We start from the raw sequence: 9,636 nt of genomic DNA, 5'->3' as shown, positions 1-9,636 counted from the left end.
GTCCTCCCAGCCTGAGGGTGGCGCTGCAGTCACTCCTCCCAGCCCTGCAGTCAGTCCTCCCAGCCTGAGGGTGGCGCTGCAGTCAGTCCTCCCAGCCCTGCAGTCAGTCCTCCCAGCCTGAGGGAGGCGCTGCAGTCAGTCCTCCCAGCCCTGCAGTCAGTCCTCCCAGCCTGAGGTAGGCGCTGCAGTCAGTCAGTCCTCCCAGCCCTGCAGTCAGTCCTCCCAGCCTGAGGGAGGCGCTGCAGTCAGTCCTCCCAGCCCTGCAGTCAGTCCTCCCAGCCTGAGGGTGGCGCTGCAGTCAGTCCTCCCAGCCTGAGGGGGGCGCTGCAGTCAGTCCTCCCAGCCCTGCAGTCAGTCCTCCCAGCCTGAGGGAGGCGCTGCAGTCAGTCCTCCCAGCCCTGCAGTCAGTCCTCCCAGCCTGAGGGAGGCGCTGCAGTCAGTCCTCCCAGCCCTGCAGTCAGTCCTCCCAGCCTGAGGGGGGCGCTGCAGTCAGTCCTCCCAGCCCTGCAGTCAGTCCTCCCAGCCTGAGGGAGGCGCTGCAGTCAGTCCTCCCAGCCCTGCAGTCAGTCCTCCCAGCCCTGCGCAGTGTCCGGTGGACGCGGGGCGGTGGAGAGGAGGCAGCGGCCGCTCTGGGAATGGCGGGCCGGACCGGGAGGGCCGAGACCCGCAGCCGGGCCAAAGATGACATTAAAAAGGTGATGGCGGCCATCGAGAGAGTGCGGAGATGGTGAGGAGTGCGGAGGGGGCGAGGGGCGAGGGGGTGAAAGGGGAAAGGGGGGAAAGGGGGTGACCCCTGGGGGGGAGGGGGAGACCCCTGGGGGGGAGGGAGGAAATTTCCTTAATTCTTAGCAAAGTTTCGTTAACTGTCAAATGTTTCACTAACTGTCAGGAAAGTTTAACCAACTGTCAGGAAAGTTTCACTAATTGTCAGAAAAGTTTCAGAAAAGTTTCACTAATTGTCAGGAAAGTTTCACTAATTGTCAGAAAAGTTTCACTAACTGTCAGGAAAGTTTAACTAATTGTCAGAAAAGTTTCACTAATTGTCAGGAAAGTTTCACTAATTGTCAGGAAAGTTTAACTAATTGTCAGAAAAGTTTCACTAATTGTCAGGAAAGTTTAACCAACTGTCAGGAAAGTTTAACTAATTGTCAGAAAAGTTTCACTAATTGTCAGAAAAGTTTCACTAACTGTCAGGAAAGTTTCACTAATTGTCAGAAAAGTTTCACTAATTGTCAGAAAAGTTTCACTAACTGTCAGGAAAGTTTCACTAATTGTCAGGAAAGTTTAACCAACTGTCAGGAAAGTTTCACTAACTGTCAGGAAAGTTTCACTAACTGTCAGGAAAGTTTAACTAACTGTCAGAAAAGTCAGGAAAGTTTCACTAACTGTCAGGAAAGTATCACTAACTGTCAGGAAAGATTAACTAATTGTCAGGAAAGATTCACTAACTGTCAGGAAAGATTCACTAACTGTCAGGAAAGTTTAACTAATTGTCAGGAAAGATTCACTAACTGTCAGGAAAGTTTCACTAATTGTCAGGAAAGTTTCACTAACTGTCAGGAAAGTTTAACTAATTGTCAGGAAAGTTTCACGAACTGTCAGAAAAGTTTCACTAACTGTCAGGAAAGTTTAACCAACTGTCAGGAAAGTTTCACTAATTGTCAGGAAAGTTTCACTAATTGTCAGGAAAGTTTAACTAACTGTCAGGAAAGTTTCACTAACTGTCAGGAAAGTTTCACTAATTGTCAGGAAAGTTTAACTAACTGTCAGGAAAGTTTAACTAATTGTCAGGAAAGTTTCACTAACTATCTGTAAAGTTACACTAACTGTCAGAAAAGTTTTGTTAAAATGTTTCTCTCTCCCTCAGTGTCTCTCTCATTCAGCCTCACACTCTCGCTCTCTCTCTGTCACTCTCGCTCTCTGTCACTCTCGCTCTCTGTCACTCTCGCTCTCTGTCACTCTCGCTCTCTGTCACTCTCGCTCTCTGTCACTCTCGCTCTCTGTCACTCTCGCTCTCTGTCACTCTCGCTCTCTGTCACTCTCGCTCTCTGTCACTCTCGCTCTCTGTCACTCTCGCTCTCTGTCACTCTCGCTCTCTGTCACTCTCGCTCTCTGTCACTCTCGCTCTCTGTCACTCTCGCTCTCTGTCACTCTCGCTCTCTGTCACTCTCGCTCTCTGTCACTCTCGCTCTCTGTCACTCTCGCTCTCTGTCACTCTCGCTCTCTGTCACTCTCGCTCTCTGTCACTCTCGCTCTCTGTCACTCTCGCTCTCTGTCACTCTCGCTCTCTGTCACTCTCGCTCTCTGTCACTCTCGCTCTCTGTCACTCTCGCTCTCTGTCACTCTCGCTCTCTGTCACTCTCGCTCTCTGTCACTCTCGCTCTCTGTCACTCTCGCTCTCTGTCACTCTCGCTCTCTGTCACTCTCGCTCTCTGTCACTCTCGCTCTCTGTCACTCTCGCTCTCTGTCACTCTCGCTCTCTGTCACTCTCGCTCTCTGTCACTCTCGCTCTCTGTCACTCTCGCTCTCTGTCACTCTCGCTCTCTGTCACTCTCGCTCTCTGTCACTCTCGCTCTCTGTCACTCTCGCTCTCTGTCACTCTCGCTCTCTGTCACTCTCGCTCTCTGTCACTCTCGCTCTCTGTCACTCTCGCTCTCTGTCACTCTCGCTCTCTGTCACTCTCGCTCTCTGTCACTCTCGCTCTCTGTCACTCTCGCTCTCTGTCACTCTCGCTCTCTGTCACTCTCGCTCTCTGTCACTCTCGCTCTCTGTCACTCTCGCTCTCTGTCACTCTCGCTCTCTGTCACTCTCGCTCTCTGTCACTCTCGCTCTCTGTCACTCTCGCTCTCTGTCACTCTCGCTCTCTGTCACTCTCGCTCTCTGTCACTCTCGCTCTCTGTCACTCTCGCTCTCTGTCACTCTCGCTCTCTGTCACTCTCGCTCTCTGTCACTCTCGCTCTCTGTCACTCTCGCTCTCTGTCACTCTCGCTCTCTGTCACTCTCGCTCTCTGTCACTCTCGCTCTCTGTCACTCTCGCTCTCTGTCACTCTCGCTCTCTGTCACTCTCGCTCTCTGTCACTCTCGCTCTCTGTCACTCTCGCTCTCTGTCACTCTCGCTCTCTGTCACTCTCGCTCTCTGTCACTCTCGCTCTCTGTCACTCTCGCTCTCTGTCACTCTCGCTCTCTGTCACTCTCGCTCTCTGTCACTCTCGCTCTCTGTCACTCTCGCTCTCTGTCACTCTCGCTCTCTGTCACTCTCGCTCTCTGTCACTCTCGCTCTCTGTCACTCTCGCTCTCTGTCACTCTCGCTCTCTGTCACTCTCGCTCTCTGTCACTCTCGCTCTCTGTCACTCTCGCTCTCTGTCACTCTCGCTCTCTGTCACTCTCGCTCTCTGTCACTCTCGCTCTCTGTCACTCTCGCTCTCTGTCACTCTCGCTCTCTGTCACTCTCGCTCTCTGTCACTCTCGCTCTCTGTCACTCTCGCTCTCTGTCACTCTCGCTCTCTGTCACTCTCGCTCTCTGTCACTCTCGCTCTCTGTCACTCTCGCTCTCTGTCACTCTCGCTCTCTGTCACTCTCGCTCTCTGTCACTCTCGCTCTCTGTCACTCTCGCTCTCTGTCACTCTCGCTCTCTGTCACTCTCGCTCTCTGTCACTCTTTGCTCTCTGTCACTCTTTGCTCTCTCTCTCACTGTCTCGCTCTCTCCATCCCTCTACCTCAGTCTCTGTCACTCTCACTGTTTCTCCCTCAATCTCTCCATCTGTCTCTTTCTGTGTGTGTGTCTCCCTCTCTCTCTGTCCATCCCTCTCTGTCTCTGACTCTCTATGTCTCCCTCTTGCTCTCTGTCTCTCTCCCCCTCTCTTTCTCTCTCCCCCTCTCTTTCTCTCTCTCCCTCTCTTTCTCTCTCCCCCTCTCTTTCTCTCTCCCCCTCTCTCTCTCTCCCCCTCTCTTTCTCTCTCCCCCTCTCTTTCTCTCTCCCCCTCTCTTTCTCTCTCCCCCTCTCTTTCTCTCTCCCCCTCTCTCTTTCTCTCTCCCCCTCTCTTTCTCTCTCCCCCCTCTCTTTCTCTCTCCCCCTCTCTTTCTCTCTCTCCCTCTCTTTCTCTCTCCCCCTCTCTTTCTCTCTCCCCCTCTCTTTCTCTCTCCCCCTCTCTCCCTCTCTGTTTCCCTCTCTCTATCTATCCCTCTCGCTCTCTGTCTCTCCCTCTCTGTCTCTCACTCTCACCCTCTCTCTCTCCCCCTCTCTCTGTCTCGCTCTCTATCTATCCCTCTCGCTCTCTGTCTCTCCCTCTCTCCCTCTCCCTCTCCCCTCTCCCTCTTCCTCTCCATCTCCCTCCCTCTCTCCCTCTCTCATCCTCTCACGGCTGTGCGGACTGACTCGGATTAATTCTGGAACTCTTGACCTGCAGGGAGAAGAGGTGGGTGACAATTGGAGACACCTCCCTACGGATCTTCAAGTGGGTGCCCATCATCGACCCGAGGCACGAGGTAAATCACTCCTCAGCCCGCCACACACAGCTACACTGAAAGGGGCACCTCGTCACGTTCAAACCCTCACCAGCACTTACTGAGAACAGTGGGCCCGATCGAGTCTGGACACAGCAAGATCCCACAAACAGCAATCAGACGAGCAGTGAACCTGTAGTTTTTGGGTGGTGTCCGGTCCCAGAGGGGGAAAGGACAGTGTATCTAACGCACTGTGAGACCCGGTCCCAGAGGGGGAAAGAGACAGTGTATCGAACGCACTGAGAGACCCGGTCCCAGAGGGGGAAAGGACAGTGTATCTAACGCACTGTGAGACCCGGTCCCAGAGGGGGAAAGGACAGTGTATCTAACGCACTGTGAGACCCGGTCCAGAGGGGGAAAGGACAGTGTATCTAACGCACTGTGAGACCCGGTCCCAGAGGGGGGAAAGGACAGTGTATCTAACGCACTGAGAGACCCGGTCCCAGAGGGGGAAAGGACAGTGTATCTAACGCACTGAGAGACCCGGTCCCAGAGGGGGAAAGGACAGTGTATCTGACGCACTGTGAGACCCGGTCCCAGAGGGGGAAAGGACAGTGTATCTAACGCACTGTGAGACCCGGTCCCAGAGGGGGAAAGGACAGTGTATCTAACGCACTGTGAGACCCGGTCCCAGAGGGGGAAAGGACAGTGTATCTAACGCACTGTGAGACCCGGTCCCAGAGGGGGAAAGGACAGTGTATCTAACGCACTGTGAGACCCGGTCCCAGAGGGGGGAAAGGACAGTGTATCTAACGCACTGTGAGACCCGGTCCCAGAGGGGGGAAAGGACAGTGTATCTAACGCACTGTGAGACCCCGGTCCCAGAGCGGGGGAAAGGACAGTGTATCTAACGCACTGTGAGACCCGGTCCCAGAGGGGGAAAGGACAGTGTATCTAATGCACTGAGAGACCCGGTCCCAGAGGGGGAAAGGACAGTGTATCTAATGCACTGTGAGACCCGGTCCCAGAGGGGGAAAGGACAGTGTATCTAACACACTGTGAGACCCGGTCCCAGAGGGGGAAAGGACAGTGTATCTAATGCACTGTGAGACCCGGTCCCAGAGGGGGAAAGGACAGTGTATCTAACGCACTGTGAGACCCGGTCCCAGAGGGGGAAAGGACAGTGTATCGAATGCACTGTTGAGACCCGGTCCCAGAGGGGGGAAAGGACAGTGTGTCTAACGCACTGTGAGACCCGGTCCCAGAGGGGGAAAGGACAGTGTATCTAACGCACTGTGAGACCCCGGTCCCAGAGGGGGAAAGGACAGTGTATCTAACGCACTGTGAGACCCGGTCCCAGAGGGGGAAAGGACAGTGTGTCTAACGCACTTGCGAGACCCGGTCCCAGAGGGGGAAAGGACAGTGTATCTAACGCACTGTGAGACCCGGTCCCAGAGGGGGAAAGGACAGTGCATCTAACGCACTGTGAGACCCGGTCCCAGAGGGGGAAAGGACAGTGTATCTAACGCACTGTGAGACCCCGGTCCCAGAGGGGGAAAGGACAGTGTATCTAACGCACTGTGAGACCCGGTCCCAGAGGGGGAAAGGACAGTGTGTCTAACGCACTGCGAGACCCGGTCCCAGAGGGGGAAAGGACAGTTTATCTGACGCGCTGGTTCGGTGTCTGTTGACTGTCCATGTATTCTGTGCCCCTCGCAGGCGAAATCCAGGTTGGTGAGCTCGCTCGAGAGGCAGAAGGAGAGAGAGAAGAAACGGCGGGTCTCGAGCCCCAAGGAACGCTGCTCCCTGCTACTGATGGATTTAAACGGTGCGTCGACATGTCATTTGCAACCCTGCCCTAAGACTGGGACAGGGCCCCAGAGCGAGGGCGCGGAGTGGGGTACGACCTGTCGAAGTCCCTGTTGCGGAATACACCTGTGGGGCAGCGTGTGAGGGCAGTTCGAACACTGAGCCGCGATGCCCCCGTAGTCGAATAGCCCGGAGTCACGACGCCCCCCCCCCCCACTCCCCGTGGTCGATTAGCCCCGAGTTGCGCTGCCCGGTAGCCAAATAGCCATGTGTCGCGATGCCACCACCCCTCCCTTAGTCGAATAGCCCCGGGACGCGATGCCCCCCTTAGTCGAATAGCCGGCCAGTTTTGCTGCTGGAGCGGAGGGGAGTAGAAACGAGAAACGACCCCCCCTCCCCCCCACTTTGTTCGTAGTCCATCCCTCGATGTCTGTGCTTTGTCTCCTCAGATGAGAGCAGTAACCTGAGCTCGGTCTCTGACGTTTCCCCCCAGAAGGGAGACACCAGCAGCAGTGCGAGTCCCACCCCAGACCAGAGCGGGACCGCCAGCCCAACGCAGACCTCCGAGTACAAGGCCGATGTCTCCCAACCCCCTCAGCTGGGGGAAGAAGGGGCCCACGGTAAGTGACTCCCAGGGCAGGTACAGGGTTAGATACAGAGTAAAGCTCCCTCTACACTGTCCCGTCAAACACTCCCAGGGCACGTACAGGGTTAGATACAGAGTAAAGCTCCCTCCACACTGTCCCATCAAACACTCCCAGGGCAGGTACAGGGTTAGGTACAGAGTAAAGCTCCCTCTACACTGTCCCGTCAAACACACCCAGGGCAGGTGCAGGGTTGGATACAGAGTAAAGCTCCCTCTACACTGTCCCGTCAAACACTCCCAGGGCAGGTACAGGGTTAGATACAGAGTAAAGCTCCCTCGACACTGTCCCGTCAAACACTCCCAGGGCAGGTACAGGGTTAGATACAGAGTAAAGCTCCCTCTCCACCGTCCCATCAAACACTCCCAGGGCAGGTACAGGGTTAGATACAGAGTAAAGCTCCCTCGACACTGTCCCGTCAAACACTCCCAGGGCAGGTACAGGGTTAGATACAGAGTAAAGCTCCCTCTCCACTGTCCCATCAAACACTCCCAGGGCAGGTACAGGGTTAGATACAGAGTAAAGCTCCCTCTACACCGTCCCATCAAACACTCCCAGGGCAGGTACAGGGTTAGATACAGAGTAAAGCTCCCTCTACACTGTCCCATCAAACACTCCCAGGGCAGGTACAGGGTTAGATACAGAGTAAAGCTCCCTCTACACCGTCCCATCAAACACTCCCAGGGCAGGTACAGGGTTAGATACAGAGTAAAGCTCCCTCCGCACTGTCCCGTCAAACACTCCCAGGGCAGGTATTGCTGGGGAAGGTTGGGCCAGTTTGAGTACATTTGTTGTAACTCTCTGGATTGTGTGTTGTTTCAGAGTCAGTCCCCCTGCTCACTGAGACTGGCGATGACCCCCCATTCCTCACCAAGGAGGTCCCAGTGACGGACCTCATCGAGGCCAAGGTGAGTCTCCTTCGCTGCGCGGCTCCCAGTCCTCGTTTCGTCCTCTCCTGTCCCCCTCGCTGTCTCACCGTCAGCCTTTATCCCGGGTCCCGTGCCTCTCCCAATCCCGTAAAGGTGCGCGTTGGTCGGGTGCGGTGTGCCTCCCACAGTCGAATAGCCGGGTGGCGCGGCAGGAGCCCTGGGGGGAGGTGGGCGATGGGGAGTGACTGTGCCAGGTCTGACTGCCTGCCCCTTCGCCCGCCAGGCACCTCAGGAGACCCTGTCATCAGTTGACGGTGACAGTGAGGAGGAGGAGAGTGAGGGAGTGGCATCGCAGAATCTGGCTCCAGCTGAACGACGCCCAGATCAGCAATTGGACCAGACAAGCAGGGACCTCTAGGAAATGAAGGACGAGAACGCAGCAGTCAATCCCACAAAATCCCAGTCCGCGAGGGGCCTCAGTGTGTTAGATACTCTGTCCTTTCCCCCTCTGGGACCGGGTCTCACAGTGCGTTAGATACACTGTCCGTTCCCCCTCTGGGACCGGGTCTCACAGTGTGTTAGATACACTGTCCTTTCCCCCCTCTGGGACCGGGTCTCACAGTGCGTTAGATACACTGTCCTTTCCCCCTCTGGGACCGGGTCTCACAGTGCGTTAGACACACTGTCCTTTCCCCCTCTGGGACCGGGTCTCACAGTGTGTTAGATACACTGTCCTTTCCCCCTCTGGGACCGGGTCTCACAGTGCGTTAGATACACTGTCCTTTCCCCCTCTGGGACCGGGTCTCACAGTGTGTTAGACACACTGTCCTTTCCCCCTCTGGGACCGGGTCTCACAGTGCGTTAGATACACTGTCCTTTCCCCCTCTGGGACCGGGTCTCACAGTGCGTTAGATACACTGTCCTTTCCCCCTCTGGGACCGGGTCTCACAGTGCGTTAGATACACTGTCCTTTCCCCCTCTGGGACCGGGTCTCACAGTGCGTTAGATACACTGTCCTTTCCCCCTCTGGGACCGGGTCTCACAGTGCGTTAGATACACTGTCCTTTCCCCCTCTGGGACCGGGTCTCACAGTGCGTTAGATACACTGTCCTTTCCCCCTCTGGGACCGGGTCTCACAGTGCGTTAGATACACTGTCCTTTCCCCCTCTGGGACCGGGTCTCACAGTGCGTTAGATACACTGTCCTTTCCCCCTCTGGGACCGGGTCTCACAGTGCGTTAGATACACTGTCCTTTCCCCCTCTGGGACCGGGTCACACAGTGCGTTAGATACACTGTCCTTTCCCCCTCTGGGACCGGGTCTCACAGTGCGTTAGATACACTGTCCTTTCCCCCTCTGGGACCGGGTCTCACAGTGCGTTAGATACACTGTCCTTTCCCCCTCTGGGACCGGGTCTCACAGTGCGTTAGACACACTGTCCTTTCCCCCTCTGGGACCGGGTCTCACAGTGCGTTAGATACACTGTCCTTTCCCCCTCTGGGACCGGGTCTCACGGTGCGTTAGATACACTGTCCTTTCCCCTCTGGGACCGGGTCTCACAGTGTGTTAGATACACTGTCCTTTCCCCCTCTGGGACCGGGTCTCACAGTGCGTTAGATACACTTTCCTTTCCCCCCTCTGGGACCGGGTCTCACAGTGCGTTAGATACACTGTCCTTTCCCCCTCTGGGACCGGGTCTCACAGTGCGTTAGATACACTGTCCTTTCCCCCTCTGGGACCGGGTCTCACAGTGCGTTAGATACACTGTCCTTTCCCCCTCTGGGACCGGGTCTCACAGTGCGTTAGATACACTGTCCTTTCCCCCTCTGGGACCGGGTCTCACAGTGCGTTAGATACACTGTCCTTTCCCCC

General features: G+C 55.6%; 1 protein-coding gene across 3 annotated transcripts; it reads left to right on the top strand.

The window, feature by feature from the left end:
* The first annotated feature begins 567 nt into the window (after positions 1-567).
* On the top strand, positions 568-8,652 carry LOC137312358 (B-cell CLL/lymphoma 7 protein family member B-like). 3 transcript variants are annotated; one of them, XM_067978931.1, is made up of 6 exons: positions 568-727; positions 4,407-4,485; positions 6,163-6,271; positions 6,702-6,872; positions 7,719-7,804; positions 8,049-8,652. In XM_067978931.1, the coding sequence occupies exons 1-6, from the start codon at positions 636-638 to the stop codon at positions 8,181-8,183; spliced, it is 672 nt and encodes a 223-aa protein (XP_067835032.1). In that variant the 5' UTR covers positions 568-635; the 3' UTR covers positions 8,184-8,652. The 3 variants fall into 3 exon arrangements, with proteins under 3 accessions (XP_067835032.1, XP_067835030.1, XP_067835031.1); XM_067978929.1 differs by having other exon boundaries at positions 7,719-8,169; XM_067978930.1 differs by having other exon boundaries at positions 583-695; positions 7,719-8,169.
* Positions 8,653-9,636: the final 984 nt, after the last annotated feature.

This window comes from Heptranchias perlo, unplaced genomic scaffold (assembly GCF_035084215.1).
Source record: "Heptranchias perlo isolate sHepPer1 unplaced genomic scaffold, sHepPer1.hap1 HAP1_SCAFFOLD_426, whole genome shotgun sequence".
NCBI lineage: Eukaryota > Metazoa > Chordata > Chondrichthyes > Hexanchiformes > Hexanchidae > Heptranchias > Heptranchias perlo.
The sequence above is the reverse complement of the archived record's forward strand: the minus strand, read 5'-3'. Positions and strand labels throughout refer to the sequence as shown.

What these genes read in the sequence shown, in the direction of transcription:
- LOC137312358 (XM_067978929.1), top strand. Translation starts at nt 636, where the DNA reads ATGGCGGGCCGGACCGGGAGGGCCGAGACCCGCAGCCGGGCCAAAGAT. An exon ending in ATCGAGAGAGTGCGGAGATG is followed by an intron (nt 728 to 4,406) that starts GTGAGGAGTGCG and finishes CTTGACCTGCAG; the next exon opens with GGAGAAGAGGTGGGTGACAA. An exon ending in GGGGGAAGAAGGGGCCCACG is followed by an intron (nt 6,873 to 7,718) that starts GTAAGTGACTCC and finishes GTGTTGTTTCAG; the next exon opens with AGTCAGTCCCCCTGCTCACT.